Raw genomic sequence first — 24,730 nt, 5'->3', positions numbered from 1 at the left:
ACAATGCTGATGTTTCCCCTACCAGCTTGTTTAATATAAATGTTCTTTGTACCCATCCCTTACTTTTTCTACTACCTTGCTTGGCTAGACATGTGATCCACTAATCTTTATTTTTCTGCCCCACCTAATAAAACACCTGGATCTGATGCCACTAATACATGTAGGCTTATTTTTATGTCTTTTTATAAAATATCATAAGTTTGAGAACCATTTAATTGGTAATTCTTCAGTCTGTCCATATATGGAAAAGTATATGAGTAGAATTTTCCAAATAAGCTTTTTCATCTTTAAGAAAGAAATCTTTCCTTTTTCAATAATGAATTAACTATCTCACAATTATTCCATTGAATCTTTATATGATTCTCTTCCTTTGAGCTACTTTAAAGCTCTTTTATTAATCTTTTAGTCCTTTACAAGTTCCTAATCAAAGTTTATTTCAGCCAAACTTAATTCCACTACATGCGTTTATTCATTAAGCAAACATTTATTGAGTATTAGATTAAGCACATTGACCTGCCTCTCAATGAGCTTAGTCTGATAAGGGAAACTGATTAATAAACACAAAAATACAAACAGCTAAAAATCACAGAGATATCCATTCAATAGCCATATGCTTAGCCTCTAAAATGCTATAAGCACAGTGGCTTCTGAGGTCAGTAAAATAAGCTTCCAGTTTAAGTATACAATAGTCAGATAGATGTGTAAGCAAGCTCAAGGTTATTTTAAGTGTTGCAGGTTCTAAGACAGAAGTATGTACAGGCTAGTAAAGACTCAGATGAAATGAACAATTCTATCACAATTTTGTTGTGGGACTGAGTCTTGGGGGTTAAAACTGGAGCCAGGGTGGCCCAGTTGTTTTCTAATCAGAATGCCTGTGTAAGAAATAATGAGAGTCTGAACTAAGGTAGAAGTGTCATGGATGGCAAGTGTCATCAATATATGCAATATATACATAGGTATATACACACATATACATAAGAAGAGGAGAATTGATGTAACCACATTATAGTGGAGAGAAAATGAGATAAAGGGCAAACTAACAAATCAAATACAAACAGAAAAAAAGTCCCGGATAACACCAGGGTTCTGGTTTGAACCATTACATGGTGATAGATTAACAAAGGCAGAGAATATGAAAACTATAGCAGGTCTGGGGACATGAAAAGTTAACTTTGGAATTGATTCAGATTAGATTCCTATGGAACAGTGAAATTAGGGTTTGGAACTCTTAAGGAAAAACTGGCTCAGTAGTAATGTTCTTACAGGTTTTTATTATATAAGAAGGTTAAGCCATAGCAGTAAATAAACAGGCAGAAAACGATACAGAAAGATTAAAAAAGAAAGGAAAATAAAATCCTTGGGTCAAAATATAGAGGCATGTGAAGGAAGGAAATCCTGAAGAAGAGTAACTTGGAATCGTTCAAACAGTAGAAGATAGAGTGAGTAGCCTACTGGGAAGTTACAAAGAGCTAAATGTTTTAATAAAGCAGAGGTTAAATAAAATTAGATGGCAAGAAAGAGATGATTTAAAAAGGTTAATTGATTTGACAACTAAGATTTAAAAATGGCTTCTGACAGGAGCCTGGAAAACTCCACTTGAGAGTGAAGGAGGAGTGAAATAGACACTGAGCACTAAAGGAGCTTGACTACAAACTGCAGAGGTCTGCCTCATTGTGTGGGTTCCCATGTCTTCTTCAATTAAATCAAATTTAAATATTTAAATAAGTTTTTATTAATGTAAAATGTACATAGTATAAAGTTGCACAAATCCTAAGTGCACCGGTTAGTTGATTATCATAAATTAAAAACCCTATGTAATCAATTACCAGATCAAGAAATCAAATGTCACTGGCAATCCATCTGCTTGGGTCTCCTTCTTGGTTGCTACATCCCCATAGGAATGGCTATCAGATCTCAGTAACCACAGATTAGGCTGCTTGTGTTTGAACTGCATATTAAATAAAATAAATATTAAATAAATTAAATTAATTTATAATTAATATGAATTGAGTTCATATTAAATACACTGTAAATTTAATTAATTTATTATTCTGTGAATAGCTTTTTTAAAGTAAGCATGTTGTGGGATTCATCCATGAGACTGTATAAAGTTTGTTCGTTCTCACTACTGTGTAGTATTCTATTGAATAAATTGTTTGTTTGTTTTTGGTGTTGATAAGTATTGGAGTTCTTCTAGTTTGGGGCTATTAACAACAGCACCGCCATGAACATTCTATTACATAAGTTTTCATACACCACACCCCATTATACCACTATACTCACTGCCCATCCCCCAGTAAAATACTTGTTCAACAGACATGCATATGTTCAGCTTAAATAGTGATTAATAGTTTTCTAATACATATGTTTCTGTATGTTTATATACATATACTTTTTTCTCCTTTTCCAGGACTGTATGGAACTTCGACTGTTCCAAATTTTCATGAATAATTGACCATCAATATTTTAATTAGCTATTCTGGAGGATGAGTGATATCTCATTGCAACTTAAATTTTCCAGATTAGTGACAATGTTGACAAATTTTCATATGCTAATTTGTATATTCTTTTTCTCATGAAATGCTTGTTGAAGTCTTTTGTCCATTTTTATATTGGGTTACCTATTTCTTTTTGCCATGTTGGAGTTGTTTGTTTACATCAAGGACTGTGAAGGATATGAGACGTGCCCTATTTTAGAGGTACAAAGTTAGTCTGTCATCATTTCATGGAATGCTAGAAAACATAATATATCTGAGTCAGAGAGGGAAGATCTTATTACTCATGGCAGAACAAGCATCATGAGCATCAGCATATTTTACTTTTGCCCCACATACCCTGGGAGTGATATGCATATATCTAGGTAGATACCTGCAGATTCTGTGTGCTGCATTAGAAAACAAAACCTTGGAGATTAAGGAACCAAAATAGTTTATAAAGGGCAATAAACAGGCCTGCTCTTTGTTCTAGAGGAAGGTATTATGCTAATTATACTGGCTTTCAAGGCTATTTTTTTATACTGACATTGTGAAAAGGTAGCCCAGAGAAAAAGAGTAGCTAGTACCTCACTTGCAAGATGTACAGTAATGCATGATATCCATGAAGAATTGTATTCCAATGACACATTCTACATATGATTCATTTATAGATAGGCATTACAAATATGTATTCCAAACAAATGTCTTATTTTTTCACATTCTTAATGGCATTTAAAATATGAAAAAATGTTCTTAATAATAATGAAGTCCAATTTGTTGTTAAAGCTTGTATCCTATTTAAAATATTTTTCTGTCTATAATTATGGAAATGTTTTTCTACATCATAGTTTAAGTTCTTGATGGTTTACCTTTCACATTAAAATATGTGGTGTGAGCTTAGGGGTCAACACTCATCTTTTCCATCCATATAGATATCCAGTTAAACTAACATTGTTTATCAAAAGAACCTTTTCCCTACTCTATTACTATAGAGTGATTATCATTAATCAAACTATAGATGTGTGGATTTATTTCTGGATTACTGATTCAGTTCCAGTAATAAAGTCTTCTTGTCAAGACTTATGCCACTATAGTATGCTGCTGATTTTGGTAGCTACTAAAAGTCTTATATCTGGTAATAAAAGTTATCTATGGGAGTTTTTCCTTCTTCAGTTCTGTCTTGGTCATCTCGAACTTTTTCATATTCATCTGCCAGAAATCATCAGTATTTGTTCTAATGTGGATATGTTACCAACAAACTATCTTGGATTTTCTTTATCTAGACATTTATTTTATATTCATTTCTGAAAGATATCTTTGCTGGAATATAATTTTAGGTCGGCTGTTAAAGATTAAACATCCCTAATCTAAAAATCTAAATCTGAATCTTTGTGAGTCCTGATATGACACTTCATGTAAATGCTCATTGAAACACTTTGGATTTCAGATTCTTAGATTATGGATGCTCAAATGGTAAATATAATGCCAACATTCCAAATCCCCCAGTCTTTACCCCACTTCTCCCCAAATCCAGATACTTCTGGCCACAAGCATTTGGGAATTTTTGGATAAGAAATACTCAAACTGTTCTTCAAACATGTTAAAACTATCAATATAATTGTCTTTTAACTTTCAATGCTAACATCAAGAAGTCAGATGCCAATTTTATTTTTCCTCTCTTAAACAAAAGTGACTTTATTCTTTTTTTTTTTTTTTTTTTTTTTTTTTTTTTTGCCTCTTCTGACTGCATTTAAGAAGTTCTCTTTGGATTTTACTAGTTTTACTATGACATGTCTGAGTAATAATCTTTGTACTCAATCTGATTGAGGTTCAAACACTTGTTCAGTGGTGTGATGTTTTTCATCTATTTTGGAACCTTTCCTGCAATTTTCTCTTTATATATTGCTTTTATTCTTTTTTCTCTATTTTCTCACATTTGAAGTCTCCTACTTTCACAGGTGTTACATATTTTTTTCATTGTGTCCTATATGCATGTGTTTACTTATTTTGCTCTCTCTCTCTCTCCTTGATTTCTTTGTGTTTAAGCTTGGATATTTTCTGTTTTCTTGATATTGGAAGAAAGATACTAGTCTCTTTCAATTCACACATTTTCTCTTCGACTATGCCCATTCTTCTATGAAATACATCTCTTGAGTTGTTAATTTCAGTTATTGTATCTTTTCTTCTCAGTTCTAGGGTTTCTATTTGATCCTTTGCAATATATTTCATTTAATGTTGTATTTGCAACCTCACATCTACTTTTTAGTTATATGTGTCACAGTTATTTTAAAGACTGAATAATTCCAACACCTGAATCATGTGTGTAATGTGTTGATTTTTTTTTCTAGGTCTAGTTTCTTTTGGATGCCTGTCAATCTCACTGAATACCAGGCAGTGTGTATAAATATTGGGGAGATACTAGATAATATTTTTGTCCATATTCCTACTATCCTCTGATAAATACTTAAAATTGGGCAAATTGCCTGTGTCCTATTGGAGACTGAAGAGTCTGGTTACATTCTCTTGAAGACCCTGCTCCTAGAGTGTGACTCTCTAGATGTCCCAATTGTTCATAGCCTCACAACCATGAGCCAACTGAAGACTTTGTGTTTCAGTTGTTTTTTGACTGGCTCTTAGTTTTTCATCCAGTGCAGTTTGTAAATTTGATAAAACCCTGAATGGAACAATACATAGTATTGGAATTTTCTTCTTGGTGCTTCCCTACTTTCAGGGATCTTGGTCCCTTAATCCTGGTTTCCTTCATGGCTTCAAACTCCAATTTGTTGTCTCTTTATCTCCAGAAGATTCCTAAAAGTTATTTTGGCTTCTCTGTAGTATAGCATCAACCCTGAACCTGAAGTCTCAACCAGAATTGGCAAACACCTTAGGATCTCCTAGTATGTAAGCTCACTTTTCTTTGGTTCCTTTTTCACCAGGATCTTCGCATGTCAAGTCCTGGATATCCTGGCAGTTCTCTGATGTTTTTGAACACACACACATACACCTACATACGCTTGTTGTTTTATCTCTCTTTTCTTGATCTCAATGGGAACATTGATTTGCTATAAGCTCTGTCATCATAGCCAACGCATTTAAGGTTTTTAGGTTCACTCAATCATGTTTTTTACTTTGTCAGTGAGCAATAAAGGCATTTAAAACTGTTTCTAATAACTTAAATTCTAAACATATTTTGGGACATAAAAATGTTATTCTGCTAAATTATCTGAAGGTTATTTTGGCACCAAATAATAAATTCTTCACTTACAGCTGATTGTTCAGATGCTGACACTATGTATGTCTCATTTGCATTACTCTTTACTGTAGAAAAATTACTACACATTCTCAAAATAGTCACATCTTCCAATTTTATGCTCAATCATCTGTTAGTTCCCCTTACAGCTTTTCAAATTTACCTCAGCATTTTTCTTCTTCAGTGAATTTAGGGTCCTTAAAATTTCAGGTGCTTCTCAATATATTCTCTTCTCAAATAATTTACAATATAATAGGTCATCAGAGTATCCCATTATTACATACACCTAGTCAGGTGGATAGCTATTTCTATACATTCTACATCTTTCCTTTTGGTTATTCCATTTAAACTCAAAGTAATTCACACCGTGTATTACTCAAACCATTGTTTAAGACTCTAGTAAAAACCGTTGGAATGAAAAAAAAGAGACGTGCCATTTGTAATATGTAGGCCACTTTTGTATTCTCTATGTATTTATTGACTTTCCTTCCACAAAATATGGAAAAAGCAGGGAAAATTGCCAGTTTTTTACCCTCTTCTTTATTTTCTGATATTAGCAGAAGAATCAAAGTTAATAGCATTCTATTTTTATATAGTCATTAGTTACTGAATAAAAATAATGTTAAAGTTATTTTAAAAATTGGCCATGCTTCAATTAGTAATTTGTATGTATTTTCTCTACTCTTCCTTTATGCTTTTACCTTCAATACATTGCTATACTTCTTTGTCTTGAATTTTCTAGGTAATTTCCTAGAGAATAGAAAAAGTTAAATTCCTATTTTGCTAGGTAATTTTCTAGAAAATAACCTTTTTTCTTCTTTTTTAGAAAGCTATGCTGTTTAACTGATGGTGTATCACTGATCTCTAAAAATTTAGTCCATTTTAACAACAATAATCATTTACTATCTTTTTTGAACGTTCTGAGCCAGGAATTTGGAAAAGGCTTGGCTAGGGAGTTCTGCCTTGGGTGTCTCTATGGAAATTCCAATTTGATACAGTCTGGGTCTGCATTCTTCTAAAGACTTGACAGGGGCTAGAGTCCACTTCAGGGTAAGTGGCTCACTCACAGAACTTGCGAATTGGTGTTGGCCACTGGTGGAGATTCATCTCTACTTGGGTCTCAGGTCTCATATGGCTTGGGGTTCTGTGAAACACAGTGACCGTACTCTAAAGTCAAATATCTTAAAGAGAAATTTAAAAGGTAAGAGAGGGAGAGAGAGAAAGCACTAGCTCTAGTTAGAAATTATATCTTTGTTATGACCTAATCTCAGAAGTCACATAGCATCACTTCTACCACACTCTGTTCATTAGAAGGGATTAACTAAATATGACTCACATTCAGCACGAGATGAATTAGACTCTATGTTTCAATGTGACAAGTGTCAAAAAATTTTTCGACATATTTTAGAAGCACCACAATAGCCACATGTGCCTTAAACTCTAATTATAATTTATTCAATTATAGAAACTGGGATGATGAAATTAATCTGGTTTATATTGTTGCTATGAATAACATCCTCCTGAATGAATTTTTTGTGAGATACTGAATATATAACTAAGTTCCTTTTTAATATTTTTCTATATTTTCAAAAGTCATAATAACCTTACTAAGCATATTTCATAACATTTTGATTAGAAAGAACTGCTGCCTACATGAACTCAGAAAGCCAATTATTTCACATCAAAATTTGTAAAAAGAAAACAGATAAAATGCAGTCTGCCAAACCAGACTCTATGCTTAAAGAAATTAAGAAATATATTCTACATATTACAATAGAGAAAATTTAAAACTCCAAAAAGACAAAAAGGAGGTTCTATGTAAAAAGTCATTAAAATTAAACTATTAGTAGGATCAAATTTGAATACTGGCCTCTCCCAACTTATCAAAAAATATTTTTGTGGAACAGAAAAAATGTAATGCAATACAGAGAAAATAATCTATAACTTCTAGTCTGGTACCCAAATAAGTAAAAGGTACTCTCCATAGGCAAGTCAAAGGGAGATAGCTTCCTTATCATTTCTTGTGAAAAAAAGGTAGTTTGGCTGTCTCCCAATCTCTGCAAATAGCCTAGTGGAAGAAAATGAAATAATCAATCAATATCCTTTCTATTTAAAGGTATCTTACAAATTAATGAAAATAACTCAGTAGAGTAGTCTAATAAACACAAGGCAGAAAATAGCTAGTGAAATTTCACAAAACACATACAATGGAATAATACATACAGAATCATGTGCCTTTCAGTATTAACAAAGTATGTAAATCAGTGGCATTAAACTTTTATCTATTAGATTGGTCAAGGTGAAAATTCAGGTATTACTAGAGTTAATACTCAGGCGGATGGTTTCGAGTGGTTGAATCTGTGTGCTTGCTGTGTGCCATTCTATCTAGGTATATAACCTAAATCCCCACCTACAATTATTACCTCAAATTATCTAATTCTTTGTATTTCACTTATCTGTAAAGTCGGGATAATAACAATCTACTTAATAGAGCTGCAGTAAGGATTAAATGAAAATTTGCCTATGGCATGTAATAAAATTTGATATTCAGTAATGCTATCATTATTACAATTTAGTTATTATTTTTTACCACTACTTTCATAGTTACTGTTCTGTTCAAGGTCAAATGGACTGTCCCTCTTATATATATTACTGGTAGGGGTATAAACTGGCTCTGGATTTTTTAAAAACAACATTACAACATATTAAGTTATTTTTAAAAGTTCATGCTCCTTTGTCAAATAATTATGTGACTCTATTCTAAAGAAATACCTAGAGTGGCAATCAAAATTTTATGCACATAAATATGTTCATTACAGTATATCTAAGAGCTAATATCAGAGATAACCTGAATTTTGGCCATTAAAATAATCTTATTATATTCAATCACATGCCAGAATATTCTGATTCACTAGACATTAGTCATCAGACATATTTTAAAGCTATATATTAGTCATTAGGCATATTTTAAAATTATGAACCATATATAGGAATTGTTCATATAGCTGCCCAGATTCACATCTTACTTTATCTAGTAATTAATATATATTTACTATCTACTGAGGAGACTGATTAAATGTATCAGGCCTGCAGTTGTTATCTTTGAGTGAAAGTCTTAAAGATTTTAATACTTTTCTAACTTCCAGTTTTTAAAAAACGTACACAAAGATATTGCTTATATGATTAAAAATATTATAAGCCATACTACAGTGAAAGATGTACTAGAAATTATGGGTTTAATGTTAAATCAATATGTGCAGTTGGCAGTGTAGTTACCAGGATATAAACTAATGTTTTAATATTTATTTTAATATTTATTATTTACTAGGTATTGAAGTAGGTGGACTGTCATATTTAACTTGTTTAAATGGTGATTATACCCTTTTCAACCACCACCATCCTCCCCACCCAACATATTACAAAAAGAGAAACAAAGGCTTTGTCAATTTAAGGGATGTTAAATACAGAAAAATTCTCAATTGTTTTCTTGTCAATAAATGTGATATAGGCACTGAGAAAAATTGCAAGTCTTTATCTGAAGACTAACAATCATTTTGTTCTTCATCTGTATAAAATGGAGATATATGGATATAAATATGTCGGAGTGGGTATCTGTCTACATCCGTAGTTTTGTAGAAGAAAGATTTTGACAGAGCCTATTCAGTCAAATCTAAGAAGAACAAGGCAGACATTAGACTGCATTGTCTTGAATTAAAAATATCTAGGTAAATTGATGTCACATATCTGGGTCAATCTGAATAGAAAGGGTGGTGGTACGCAGAGCAGTACCACAGCAATAAAGAGGTTGACACTATTTAGGAAAATGAAATTTTAAAAATTTGGTATGCAATTTTGAACCTTATCATTTGAGATCTACTTAAGCCAAAGAACATATGTATTATGTGAATATAAACCCCTTAAGGTCCTGAATAGAGATGGACAGAACATTCAACCTGAGAGAAGGGTGTGGTGATCTTCATCACATTCTTCATCTCATCATTGCAACTTGTCAGTGTTGAAATGAAGAGATTGTGTTAGGAAAAGCATGTATTAAGGCTTAAAAGTAAATCATGGCATCTGTTCATATACTTTGCCCACTTTTTGATGGGGTTGTTTTTTCTTGTAAATTTGTTTAAGTTCTTTGTAGATTCTGGATATTAGACCTTTGTCAGATGGAGGATGGATTGCAAAAATTGTTTCCTATTCTGTTGGTTGCTGGTTCACTATAATGTTTCTTTTGCTGTGCAGAAGCTCTTAAGTTCAATTAGTTCCCATTTGTCTAGTTTGGCTTTTGATGCCATTGCTTTTGTTGTTTTAGTCATGAAGTTTTGCCTATGCCTATATCCTGAATGGTATTGCCTAGGTTTTATTCTAGGGTTTTTATGGTGTTAGGTCTTATGTTTAAATCTTTAATCCATCTGGAATTAATTTTTGAATAAGGTAAAGGAAGGGGTCCAGTTTCAGCTTTCTGCATATGGCTAGCCAGTTTTCCCAACACCATTTATTAAATAGGGAATCCTTTCTCCATTGCTTGTTTTTGTCAGGTTTGTCAAAGATCAGATGGTTGTAGATGTGTAGCATTACTTCCAAGTCCTCCATTCTGTTCTATTGGTCTGTATCTCTGTTTCCCTACCAGTATCATTCAGTTTTGATTACTGTAGCCTTGTAGTATAGTTTGAATTCAGGTAGCCTGATGCCTCCTGCTTTGTTCTTTTTGCTCAGGATTGTCTTGGCTATGCGGGCTCCTTTTGGGTTCCATGTGAAGTTTAATGTGGTTTTTTTAAGAAGACATTTTTGCAGCTAACAGCATGAAAAAAAGCTCATCATCACTGGTCATTAGAGAAATGCAGATCAAAACCACATTGAGATACCCTCTCACACCAGTTAGGACAGCGATCATTAAAAAATCTGGGGACAGCAGATGCTGGAGAGGATGTGGAAAAATACAAATGCTTTTACACTGTTGATGGGAGTATAAATTAGTTCAACCATTGTGGAAGACAGTGTGGTGATTCCTCAAGGACCTAGAAATAGAAATTCCATTTGACCCAGCAATCCCATTACTGGGTATATATCCAAAGGATTATAAATTGTTCTATTATAAGGACAGACGCACATGAATGGTCATTGCAGCACTGTTTCCCATTGCAAAGACTTGGAACCAACCCAAATGCCCATTGATGATAGACTAGACAGGGAAAATGTGGCACATATATACCATGGCATTCTATACAGCCATAAAAAATGATGTGTTTGTGTCCTTTGTAGGGACATGGATAAACCTGGAAACCATCATTCTCAACAAACTGACACAAGAGCAGAAAATCAAACACTGCATGTTCTCATTCATAGGCGGGTGTTGAACAATGAGAACATGTGGACACAGGGAGGGAAGCATAACACACTGAGGTCTGTGGGGGAGAACTAGGGGAGGGACAGCAGGGGGTGGGGAGTTGGGGAGCGATAACATGGGGAGAAATGCCAGATATAGGTGATGGGGAGGAAGACAGCAAACTACATTGGCATATATGTAACTATGAAACAATCTTGCATGTTCTTCACATGTACCCCAAAACCTAAAATGCAATTATATGTATATATGAAGTCTGCTCTTCTTTTTTTTTTTTTTTTTTTTTGAGAGGGAGTTTCACTCTTGTTACCCAGGCTGGAGCACAATGGCACGATCTTGGCTCACTGCAACTTCCGTCTCCTGGGTTCAGGCAATTCTCCTGCCTCAGCCTCCTGAGTAGCTGGGATTACAGGCACGTGCCACCATGCCCAGCTAATTTTTTTGTATTTTTAGTAGAGACGGGGTTTCACCATGTTGACCTCTTGATCCACCCACCTCGGCCTCCCAAAGTTCTGAGATTACAGGCTTGAGCCACCATGCCGGCCCAAAGTCTGCTTTTCTTATGGCAGTATATATCATTAATATTTTCACTCAAATTTTACATAATGCTAAGTCTTTCCTGAGACTTCTATCAAATATTTAATAGCATGATCAACAAAATGTTTGTTGAAGGATGAGTATGTGAAAATATATAATATCAGACCTCTAAATTAACATCACATTTTATATAAATACTGCATGTTCCGTTTATATTTTGTTTTTTCCTTTATGTTATGACTACATCACAGGAAGTGTAATTAAGAACAAATGATTTCTAAAATATTTGTAAGAAAATACTTTAAAACTACAGATACAATTTAATACTACAAAGAACATGCATGTAATTAGAATACTTTACAGATACAATTTAATACTACAAAGAACATGCATGTAATTAGAATATATACAAAATATTATGTTCTCTATGTTTTTGATTGTCTTTTAGAAATTTGTATAGCAGAGGTAAAAACAATGTTTAGTTTTCCTTTCTAGTGCTTTGGGAATAATTTTTTTTCTGTGTAGTGATTTAAAGAATCGTTTTCTTTACTTAAAGGATATATGTATTTAAGGATTGGATTTTATTAATTTTGCAGCAAATAAAATGACTTCTGAATTGCATACTACTATCTCATTTTAGAATTGGAAATTTTTGCTATGATCTGCCTGCTTATTTATTTTGCTTTAATTTTCCTACTCTTCTACCATCCTTTGAGAGAATGTTGCATTCTTAAGTTGGATTTATTTACTAGGTTTTCAATATCTATTCTTTATCCGTGGCTTTCATATCATTTTATCTCTTCATACTTTTCTGGAAATGGCTTACCAAGATTTTCTTCCACATGACAAATTCAGTTTTTACAGTAATAACAGGTTTGCTTTTCCTATTCCATAGCAAGCTTTTAATGGAGGTACTGAGTTGTTTCCAACGTTGTTTTTCTGGTTTGCTTGATAAAATGCTTTCGGTGACAGCTTTTTCTTTTTTCCTGAGTCTCCAAGTAGATGTTCCCTCTCCTTGATTCTTCAGTATCCTTTTAATGATATCATTCTGTCATTATGACTACCTAACCTTGGGCAAGTTAACAAATTTTCTGCCTCAATTCCCTTGTAAAATGGAAGTAATTACACAATCTATTTTAAAATTTGTTATAAGGAATAAATGAGTTAAATACACAAAACTCATTTAGAGTAGTGTTTGGAACATATTAAATGTGTACTTAAATTGACACTTAACTTTTTTTATTGTTTTCTTCTTTATGTACCTTTGATTAAGGCTGATGACAACCCACAGAGAAATTTTTTATAATATCTCCTACTTTGTTTACTTGTCTTTTATATGCTGGTCAAATAATCTTTTCAATTAAAACCTGGAAAGCAGGCTAAAACTCCATGGTCTTAGGTAAATTCCTATTGCTCGGGACACATGCACATGCATATGTGTACAGCTAGTATGTACAGGTTTACTGAACAGAGGTAGACTCTTCCTTAGGCCCACAGTCTTGTTTGCTGATGCATTTAATCAATGGCAAAGCTACAATTTCCACTGTGGATTATAATAAGATCTATTTCTGCTGCTTCCATGATATGTAATAAACAGATTTAGGGAGGAGGGTGGGGGTTTTGGCAACTCTTGATTTCAACTGAAGAAGGGGTTATAAATTAAACATTGTCGTTAGTAGACAGTGTTGCTTTGTTTACATTGTAAGAAATTTACTAAAATTGTACTATGTTAGGTTTTATAGTAGTATGGTTGTAATTCTGCAAAAAAAAAAGCAAAAACTAAAGTAAAAATCTGCTATTAGTCTTAGATAATTTAAGCAATAAAGCTATTAAATCATTAATTCAGACCAATTGGATTTATTATAAAAACTTAAAGACATTGTTTATATTGAATAAAAGGGGCTAAATTTGAAACTTTTATTTCAGTTTGTCTTATGTCTAGATTTAAGAACAAACACAATTAGAAGAAAAATTTCTATATAGTCTATGTAAGAGAAGAGAAATAATAGCTAAATAATGGTTAATAGGGCAAAACATATGAATTATGATTAAACAACTTACCAACAGATTCAATGTATAAATAAAATCCAAGTAGTATTATTTTACTTCTCAACATACTGTTGTGGCAGACATGAACTAGCTGCTCATTAAACCTGTGACCTTTTTCCTGCCTTCCTTGTGATTAGGTGTGGCCATAATATCACATTCTAGTGCAACCAGGGCAGAAATGAAACAGTTTAGTAGGATAGTTGGCCCTCCATACCCATGGCTTTTGCAACTATGGAGTCAATCAAACATGGATTGAAAATACTTGAACAAAAAAAATACATGATTGCATCCATACTGAATACGTACAGACTCTTTAATTCTTGTCCTTATTCTCTAAAAAATTACAGTATAACCACTATTTATATAGCATTTACATTGTTCTAGGTAGTATAAGTAGGCTAAAGATAACCTAAATTATATAGGAGAATATGCATAGGTTATATGCAACTACTAAACCATCTTATTATATAAGGGACTTTGAGCATCTGTGCATTTTGGTGTCTGCAGGGAGTTCTCCAATTCCCCACAGATACCAGAGGATGACATATAAATCCCTTTCATGAGCAAATCCATCAACTGCTGCTTAGATGTTGATACCTGAGGCAACTTCAGATGTCCTGTGTGGACGTGAAGCCTTCATTATTCTTGGTGTCTCTGATAGATTATTTGGACAGAGTTAGTCTGCCTTACTACATGAGCAAGAAATAAAATCAGTTGTGTTAAGCCATAGGAATTTCTTGTTTTATCTGCTTTCTTTATTAAGAAATCTATATTATATGCATTTGAATGCTCATGATCCATTTATATATTTTTGTAATACTAACATAGTGACATATTTTTGTGAATGTGACTATACCAATTTTTCTGCTATTTTTCAATTGCACACAAGGATATAAAACTAAATAACCAAGTAGAGACTGCATTGTAATCACGTAAGGCTATGCAATTGAAAGGTTTTAAATAAGTCAAGACTATTAAATTTTTGGTTACCAGTCTTGTAAAATGAAACAGACTTAGTAAAATGAAGCTCATTCCAGGAAAAAAAGGAAAGAAGTCATGTCTTTAAAAACAAACACATATAAACCCTCTGCAATAGTTGTGAAAGCCAAATTACCTTGAGAGAGAGAGAGTTCTCCATTTTTAAAACAAAATAAGAAAATGTGGTAGAGGTACTGTTTTTAGAATTTAAAATCCTGATAAATTATCTTGTTTTATAGATGAGTTAAGGTCTTTGACTGTCCATGCCAAGTCCTTCCCTTTTCAAAAACTCCAGGACAGATGAATCTAGACAATATTCCCACAGTCTGTGGCATTGACTGATAGGCATCTTTGTAAATATACAGTATCTTCAGTATTGGAGGAGGGGCATGGTGGAAGGTGACTGGACCATGGGGACAGATTTGCACCTTGCTGTTCTAGTGATAGTGACTGAGTTCTAATGAGATCTAATTGAAAAGTATGTAGCACTTCTCTGTTCACTCTCTCCCTCTGTCCTGCCACCATGTGTAGATGTGCCTGTTTCCCCTTAGCCCTTCCACCATGATTTTAAGTTCACTGAGGCCTCCCCAGCCATGTCTCCCATACAACATGTAGAACTGTGAGTCAATTAAGCCTCTTTTCTTTCTACATTCCCCTGTCTTAGGTAGTTCTTTATAGCAGTGTAAGAATAGATTAATGCAGTATTTAAACTCTTTCTTTCCTCAAATATCAAAGTTCAGATTTTGTAGGCCTCCAGAAACATTCTACAGCAGTGTAGCTGCAAAATGAGCAGGAAAGTTTGGGACAGCAAACCCGAGGTAAACTGTGCAAAGGTAAACTTTCTGAAGGCTTAGGTTTACTTCTACACAGGTGTTTTCTGTAGGACGGCACCAAATGGACATCTCAGTTACAGAAAGTTAACTTTCCAAGGTCAGCCTAAGTCTGGTTTATTGACTCAAGTATCACACTATGAACATATTTAACTTAAATTAGGCGTATTCAGGAATGAGTGGGCTTGGATGTAGATGTCAATCACTTCACAGTTAATGATGAATTGAATTTAAGGATTTTGATGTTTCAGATGACATTTTTATCATCATTTTTCTCTTTTTGTTTTGTTGACAGCCTGCTACAACAGCACTGATAACCTTGCTGGTTATCTCCTTATGTTAGGCAGTGAACTTCCTGACAATAAGCAGAGTCACTGCAATGTATTCTTTTTAACAGAATTGCAATTAAGTGGTAAAATAGGATATGCCTCTAGATATTTTTCTGTCATAAGTTTTAAATATTATTTTAATAGATAACCTGTTTTGACTGGAGATTATCTGTTTAAAATTCTATTACTGCTATAGATAGTATAGCAGTATATAACCCTTTGCACAGTTTACCTCGGGTTTGCTGTCTAATCAGGAAGAATCATTGTGATATGTTTGTGTTTACATTGATAGCACCATTTAAACTTTATACTGTAGACAAAGAAACAATGTCCATTGTTGCTCAAAATGAATCTGAACATGGAGTTAAATTTTCCAACTCGCATTCAGGCAATGTATATTTCTCAAAACCACTATCATGATAAATAGTTTCTATTTTGAATTAATTTCCATGTTTTAAAAGAGTTAAGATGTTAACCATTTTGCTGATTCATTCCACGAAAATAAAAACTCTTTAAAAAAGGCATTATTTTTATTAAGGTTGTATATACATGTGTGTGTGTGTGTGTGTGTGTGTGTGTGTGTGTGCGTGTGAATGTGTTTATTTTAATAAAACTATTTTGTAATTCACTTAATGGTCTTTAGCTTGAATTTTCAAAAGGTACAACTGTTAGCAAATTGATAGGAATGTAGATAACAATGAATTAAAGGTTACTGGCAGCCTAAGACACTGTTTATCTCTTTTAAGGTAGACAGAATTCAAATTGCCTTCATTAGCTGAGCAATATGCTGTGGAAAATGTGCTGGGTACTTATCAAGAGGCTCTTTCATTTGCATTTTTGCTAAATAAACAAGCTGCTCTGTTTCTTAGCTGCTCAAGAGCTGTGAACAGAAGAGAAAGAAAATAATTCAGGTAAGTAAGCCAGGGAGCATTCCAGGACTAGATTAAAGAAAAGAAAAAAGTTTATCAATGAAGACGTCAGAACTGTGCCATGTGTATTTGTGATACAAAAAGATAGTCTCACACATAGTTAGAATCGAGGATGTACAAATGAATTAATTCTCCCCACATCCACCAGTACCACAAGCAAAGATAGAGGCTCTTTTGATAAATGATCAATCCTTCAGCCTGACACTACTCTAGCTGCCCTGCTGTTGCTAGTTAAAAGTTTGAATTTCAATTAAGCAGTAAATCTTTACGGCATTACATCTCCAACAGTCAATTATTGTCTCCCTAATCTCTTGAAATTCTGAAACACTATTATTTTGCAGAATCCTTTCCTTCAGGCTCATTCACAGGCAAAATGTTTTTGTTAGACAGATAAAGACATAGTTGTCTCCAAATAAAAACTAAAATATTAAATAACTGTTTTGCTTAGATTTTTTGGTCATTTACCTATGTGTAAGGAGTGTTACACTTCTAGAGTATGCTAAGACGCATACTTAGCATACTCGGGAAGTAGACTGATGAATACTCTCAGGCAAAAGTGCATTGACTTGATTGTATACCTTTAGTCCATGTTATATTTCAAAATTTTCCCACATATACATTCTTTGGAAAAATTCTTAAATCATACAAAAGACATAAGCATTCTAAGCATGGATCACTCTGAAATCTGTGTAAACATTATCATCTCTTGTCACAAAATCTCCCTGTCGATTTTTTTCCCAAACATTTTCTTTATTTTCAGAGTGTTGGTTGATGCCTAAAAACCAGATAATACTGTAATTCTAGCTACTCAGGAGGCTAAGGTAGGAAGATTGTTTCATCATGGAGGATGTCAATATTTTAAGACAAAATATAGAGAACTTGATAGACATTTCTTTCATATAGAATTTTAATAATTTTAAATTTAAGAGGTCACAAAGCCAAATTAGCACATCTTCAAAACTATAGATTTATAATTGTTTTAATAATTAGATCCATTATTGCAATAAAAAACAATTTTATCTTTTCAGAATATCAAAAGAAAATCTTTTCCCTGAAAGTAAATGCAGCCTGTGTCAGTAAAATTCTACTACTATAACTACTATTCTTCTTAATCATTTAGAATGCAAATATTTCTTATTTTACTTAAAATAATTTTCAAATTAACTTGGAGAAGTCTGAACTACTTAACTAGAATACCTGTGTGATTTTGAAAAAATAAAACAAACATTTTATTTTAAATGATTTATATGTCAAACTGGTAATCTCCAGCTACCGTGTTCCAGATATTTTATTATTAGATGCTCAGGTATAGAATAGGTTAAACATGCCTGCATAAAAACACTCCTAATACATACAGACCAGCATGAGAAACCACATAGTAAAAACGAGTCTATACATTTTTGAACTAATAATTAGCCAGCATGTAAATATAAGTCTGTTTGACTTCTAAGTTTTTGGCTCTTCATTCTATAATACAAAAATCTCCCCTAGTCTTCAAACCAGTTCTTAAAAATGTAATAATTTCACATTACAGAATGTACAACTATTAATAATCATTTGAAAAAATCACTACTACATATTTTATTTTGGAAAACATGAACAGTTATTATATTTTTCTTTGAAATTGATATTATTTTATATTTAACTCAACCTAATTTATCCCATACAAAACATGAGAAAACCCTGGGTATTTTAAAACTGCAAGGCTATTAATTACACAAATCCAGCTAACTGAACCTTCTTATGAACAAGAAAGCTTAATACCATGACTAGGGTTAACTCATCAAGGTGAAATTAAGAGTTTTATTATGTGATTTGTTGTCATTAAAGCAATATACACTTATAGTTGAACAACATTCTACAATCATGAGGAAGAAAAATAAATCTTGACAATAAAAATTGGAACTATGGCTATACAGAAATCTTATAATTCTATAATCCTATAACTGTGACTTTTTTAAAGCACATAACTGAAATGTGCATTGCTGACTATGGAGAAACATGTGCCTCACATTAAGTAATTACTCTCATATTAAGTAACTAAAAGTTATTGAGGTTTCTGATTTGTACATTATTTTTGCATATCAGAATAAATGTAAGGATTAGAAAACTGACAGATATGTTGGGATAGAGTTGGAAAAATTGATTTTTGGTAAAAATGAAGATGTAATGAAAATATATAAATCATGTAGTGTCATCAGATTGGGAGACCAATGAAATGGATGAGAGACAAAAGAGAAGGAGCAAAAATTTACATGTATATATAGTTTTTCTTAATTTTATTTATTTTTAAAAACAGATGGAAGTCTGTTTAAAAAACAGAAACAGGATGTTCTTGAATTCCTGGGTTCAAGGGATACTCCCGCCTTGGCCTCCCAAACTGTTGGGAATACAGGTGTGAGCCACTGTGCCTAGCCCACAAAAATTATAGACTAGAAAGGTGATAATAGATTAGAAAATAGGGTGAGCGTGGTGGCTCACACCTGTAAGCCTAAGAATTTGGGAGGCTGAGGCAGGTGGATCACCTGAGGTTATGAGTTCAAGACCTGCCTGATTGTGAAACCCATTTCTACTAAAAATACAAAAATTAGCTTGGTGTGGTGCAGGCACCTGTAATCCCAGCTACTCAGGAGGCTGAGACAGGAGAATCACTTGAACCCAGGAGGCAGAGTTGCAGTGAGCAAAGATCTCACCATTGCATTCCAGCCTGGGTGATGAGAGTGAAACTCCATCTCAAAGAAGAAGAAAAAAACAGAGTAGAAAATAATGTAGAGAAAATATAGTAGAAACCAGACTACAGATGCTAATCAGGATTAAATTTCAAGTAGAAACACTGGCATAAGGTGTAAACAAACAGCAGAATTTTCTTAATACATATTTCATGACTTAAAACTGACTATAAAATCTTTTAAGAAATCACATTGTGAAGAAAATAAAATTTATGACATAGCATAAGGTTCTAATCTTCAATTAAAAGAACACATATATAACTATATCATCTAATGACCCACACGAATTCTTATCCTAAAATGGTATGAAAAGGCTTACATATTGCTTTGTAATTTTAAAAGTAAATTTAGGATCTATACCTTAAGATTGTAAATTGTTAAATGTCTTCAATATTCTGAAATAATAATAGAAATATTCACACTGCAAAACAAACATGTACTTACCATCATGATTAGGATTTCCTAGTGTCCATGGCTCATCTGAGTCAAAATGGGTGTCTCCTCCAATTCCTGGTCCAGGGAAGTAGGCATGTGCCAAAAATCCTCCCTCTCCATCAAAGGGAGAACTGTCCCCATGGAAACCAGATGCAAAAATAATGGTTATATCCACATCTCGTTTGCCATTTTCTAATTCACTGTAGGGAACTTCTTCAAATGTCAGAGGAGTTACATTCTGCCACACATCAAAGGCACGGCGAATAGCTTTACGAGTCTCAGGGTCTCCTACTTTTGGAGTTACGTTCTTTATACTGAAAGTCAGAAAATACAATAATCAGTATTGTTATGTGTAAGCTAACTTATTACAGGTTTTGATTGATTCAGTTAAGTAAAATATTAGAGAAAATAGTCATATTAAATAGGAATAACATATATTCATTCATTTTGTCTCTATAGCTAGATTGTGCTACATTACAATCATTTAATTTTCAGCAGCATAATATTCATTTAAAACCAAAGTTTTAAATGAAAAGATATCTGTAGAATGGTTAACAGTAGGGTAACTGAATCAATCAGTCACTTTACCTTTTGGATGAGAAAGAAAAAGGCAGATGTGCAAAATGATCAAAGAGGTGCAACAGTTTTGAGCTGAAATACAAATTTCAATTTTTTTCTAGTTATAATTTTTAGAGACACACCATTGTATCTGTATATATCAATTTCAAACAATGTATTTATGCTCTTCCTTATCTGTAAATACCAATTCAGCATAGAGCTACTTCTTAATTTTTAAAGAAATGATCAAATACCTACAATTTCTGATATTCTATTGTTTCTTATTAATTTGTCCTGGTTAAAAATGTACTGTGAGTAAACAGCTATTTAATACAAAGATCTAACAATTCCATGGATTTAAAGAAGTAACTTGGACATTATGTACCTTAGTTTGTCCTGATGCTAATAACAAATGGATTAAATAACTATAAATATTGTTCTTGATTCATTTAGAAATAATCAGATGGTTTTTTTCCTCAGTGTTTTTTCTAAACAACAAAAATCGATCTAGTATGTGTATTTTTTTATATTATAGTTCTATAAATTCAAACCATGAATGTAAAAAGCAATGGATACATTTAACAGGAGTCATAAATAAGTTTCAGATCCATGCAACCAATAATAAACTTACACTGACAAAATATTTTTGACTCTTTTTTTCTTTTTTAGAGATAGGATCTCATTGTGTTGCCCTGGCTAACCTTGAACTCTTGCACTCAAGCAACCCTCCTACCTTAGCCTTTCAAGGAGTTGGGATATAGGAAGTAATCACCATGCTCAGCTGATAAATAAAATATTTAATTACAGAAGAGGATGCCATATTCAGGTGATATATATTAAAATGTAATCATAAAAGAGAACTGAAAGTGATGGTTAAATTATAGCATCTCTAATGCATGTCATTGTATACATAGGATTCAAAATTTTTTGCCCTTTTAAGACTTTTTATCAGCATGGAGAAACTTGTAGGATTAATATGCATATTATATTTTTAATCTGATTGTATGTCAATACAATTACAAATATTAGGCAGGAATTACATAAACTAACAAGGGTATTAATTGAGCATTTACTATGAGCCAGAGGAGCACTTCATAATATCTTATTTAATCTCCTGAATAACTCAATGAGATGAGTATTTGTACCTATTTTACCAAAAGCACTGTGGATATTTATAAAAATTTAGAACAAAACCTCTAAGTGGCAGGGCTGGGTTTTCAATCCGAACATTTGGGCTAAAAATCTATTGTCTTAAATTCTACTTTAGATCACACATCTAAGATAAAGTTATCCCTATTTTCGAATAAATATCTAGATCATATTTACATTGATTATTTGGTGGTAAATATTATTCATTGCATACAAAGGAAATAAGGTAACAAACCAAGTGGAAATAGAGTGCAGGCAAGGAAGAAGAAATGCCAAGTGAAAGGCATTGAAGTGACGATGCCAGGTTCAAAGAACAGCAAGGCAGCTGGTATACTTTGGTCACAGGGAGAGAGCAGGTGTCAGGATATGAGGTCAGAAAGTTAGAATGAGACCAAATAAAGTAGGCCCCTGTAGGCCTCTCTAAAGAGTTTGGATTTTGCTCTGAGAAGGGAAAAACTGGAGCATCATGAACAGACTTATGATTTAATAAATGACTTGAGCCATTATGTGGAAAATATATTAATGTGGGGCAAGAGTTGAAGCAGGGAGACACATCAGGAACTCTTGTAAAAATCCAGGTGAGAGATGATGGTGCTTTGGACCAGGTTGGTACCAGTAGAGATTTTGAGAAGTAGCCATATTTTGGATACATTTTGAGGATATATCTCCCAAGATATATGGGTGGATTAGACATAGGCTATGAAGGAAAAAGTAAGAGCTGAGGAAGACAGCATTTCTTTTTTTGACCGGAGGCAAAGGATGGACAGAGCAAAAGAATTCATGCCTGTTCAGGGAGAAGGCTATGCAATATTTTGTTGTTTTGTTTGTTTGCTTTAACTATATGTCATATTCAGCATAGTGCCATTAGCTATTGTTTGAGGAAGAATAAACATCTACACTGAGATAGCAAAGACATTTGTCTCGCTTGCTAGTCTCTAAATTTCCTAATGGCTAAAGAAACATACAATGTAATGTAACACTGAATTTGATCTAAATTAATTTTCCTAGTAGTCTTCTATTTTCTATGCACCCTATGGGATTTCAGAAGTCCCTCAGTGGGCTGATATTCCTATGACATTACTGAAAGATCTTACTACCTAATTGGCACCGTTCCAGGTGCCAGAGATAACAGCTGTGAGCAAGACTCTGATCCAACAGCACTTATACATTTTAGTGATAAGAGATAAATAATAAACAGAACAAAATAATAATTACAGAGGAGATGATACACAGGATTTCAATGGCAGAAGGAGCCAAAGATGCCTAGCCCTTACTTTCTAGCCAGAGGGCATGGTAAGGAGACCAAACAAATGTGGCCAGTTCAGAGAACCGCACTGCTCAGTGAGTTGGATCAATGACGGAGATCACTGTGTCTGATGGAAAATGGATGAGGGGACAAAAATGAAAGTAATCAAACATTTCAAAGTTCACGTAAGAGAAGACAGAGACTAGGACTTATGTGACAGCTATGGAGATACGAAGAATTAGTTTCAGTATATGTTCTGAGATAATTGTTCATGGGGATTGGTGATGGATTTGACATGTAATGGAGAAATTGATTTTCATTTCAAATATAGAATACTCTTATAATAGAGAAATGAAATCATATTGGTATGATTTGTTTGTAAATATATAATAGTTTTGAGAAAAATGAAGCAAAATAATATAATAAAAACTAATAAATGTGGAGTATCTGAATTTGAGAAGACGCCACTGTGTTTTTCAAAGCTATGTGCTGATTAGCTTCCAGATAAGCTTAACTACATTGTATATGATTGTCATTAATACATACAAGACACCTGTATGCCAAACTCTCATGACATGAGTTTACCTCTAGAACGAACCTGTACATGTACCCCTGAACATAAAATAAAAAAACACAAAAAAAGAGAGAAAAAGGTTATGAATGCTGATGACACTGAGCCCAGGTTGAAGTGGGAAGCCAATGCCCAGTTTCACATACAAAGGGTGAAAATAAAAAGGATTAGCAAGGCTGAAAATGTGAGCTGAAAGGAAGGAGTATTTTCAACAATAAATCAGTATAAATAGAAGTTGATATCGTTACATTTATCTTCTGGAGGCCCACTTAACTGTGGATTTTGGATATTATGGAAGAATAAAGATAGCTGGTTAAATGAAATATAAATTTCTAAATGCAAAAATAGAAAAAAACAATTATAGATATGATTTCATTTTTAATAGGCTTTGCTGTGGAAGTTAAAAGGACTGTTCAAAATGGAAATAAGTACTCAGTGGTCTTACTTGAATTAAACAAAGATGGAAAATTCAACAACATTACTTCAGGAAGAAAAAATACTTATTGTTCTTATTTAAATATATGTGATAAATTTCAATTACATGATGCATTTTGGTTTTTAGTTTGTTTTGTTTTTTGAGACGGAGTCTTACTCTGTCACACAGCTGGAGTGCAGTAGAACAATCTAATCTCACTGCAACCTTCACCTCCTGGGTTTACGCAATTCTCCTGCCTCAGCCTCCCAAATAGCTGCGATTACAGACGCCCACCAGTATGGCCTGTGAATTTTTGTATTTTTAGTAGAGAAGAGGTTTCCCCATGTTGGCCAGGCTGGTCTTAAATTTCTGACCTCGGGTCTCCTCGGCCTCCAAGTGAACCACTGTGCCTTGCCGCATAATGCATTTTTAATTGTGTTCTTAATGATTTGGTAATGTTGAATTAGCAATATAAATAATGTAAAAAAAAAAGTAACCCCTCATTGCTTTTTTATGAGAGTCCAGAAAACAGTATAGTTAAAATTTCCAATTTAGATGATCAAAATTACTACCTTTATATAATACATACAATGTAGTGGTAATATAATGACGTCTTACAATATCATTCTGTGCAGTAAAAAATAAATAAATACAAATGTATAAGTATGCTTCAAAGTTAGAGTTGGAGTTCTGAACTAAGTGAACTTGTTTTCTGAAACAAGAGTTTAGAAACTTATATGCCATTGAAAGATGTATTTTGTATTTATTCATAACTGAAATAACAAAGGTCACAGAGCAATCATGAGGTAGTAAGAATAAGATTCCTACTAATAATACTAATAAAAATGTACAAATGATTAAATATATTTGCAGAATAAAAACACTGACTTAAAATGAGTAA

The 24,730-nt window shown here is 33.2% G+C and overlaps 1 protein-coding gene across 3 annotated transcripts in view; it reads right to left on the bottom strand.

The window, feature by feature from the left end:
- MMP16 (matrix metallopeptidase 16) overlaps window positions 1–24,730 on the bottom strand; it is a 279,034-nt gene that overhangs the window by 93,003 nt on the left and 161,301 nt on the right. For all 3 annotated transcript variants that reach the window (XM_002759052.6, XM_054246553.2, XM_035276883.3), the window contains one exon: window positions 19,900–20,204. In XM_002759052.6, coding sequence (XP_002759098.1) covers window positions 19,900–20,204 — 305 coding nt within the window. The remainder of the gene's footprint in view (window positions 1–19,899; window positions 20,205–24,730) is intronic.

The sequence above is a fragment of the Callithrix jacchus genome, chromosome 16 (genome assembly GCF_049354715.1).
Source record: "Callithrix jacchus isolate 240 chromosome 16, calJac240_pri, whole genome shotgun sequence".
Taxonomy (NCBI): Eukaryota; Metazoa; Chordata; class Mammalia; order Primates; family Cebidae; genus Callithrix; species Callithrix jacchus.
The sequence above is the reverse complement of the archived record's forward strand: the minus strand, read 5'-3'. Positions and strand labels throughout refer to the sequence as shown.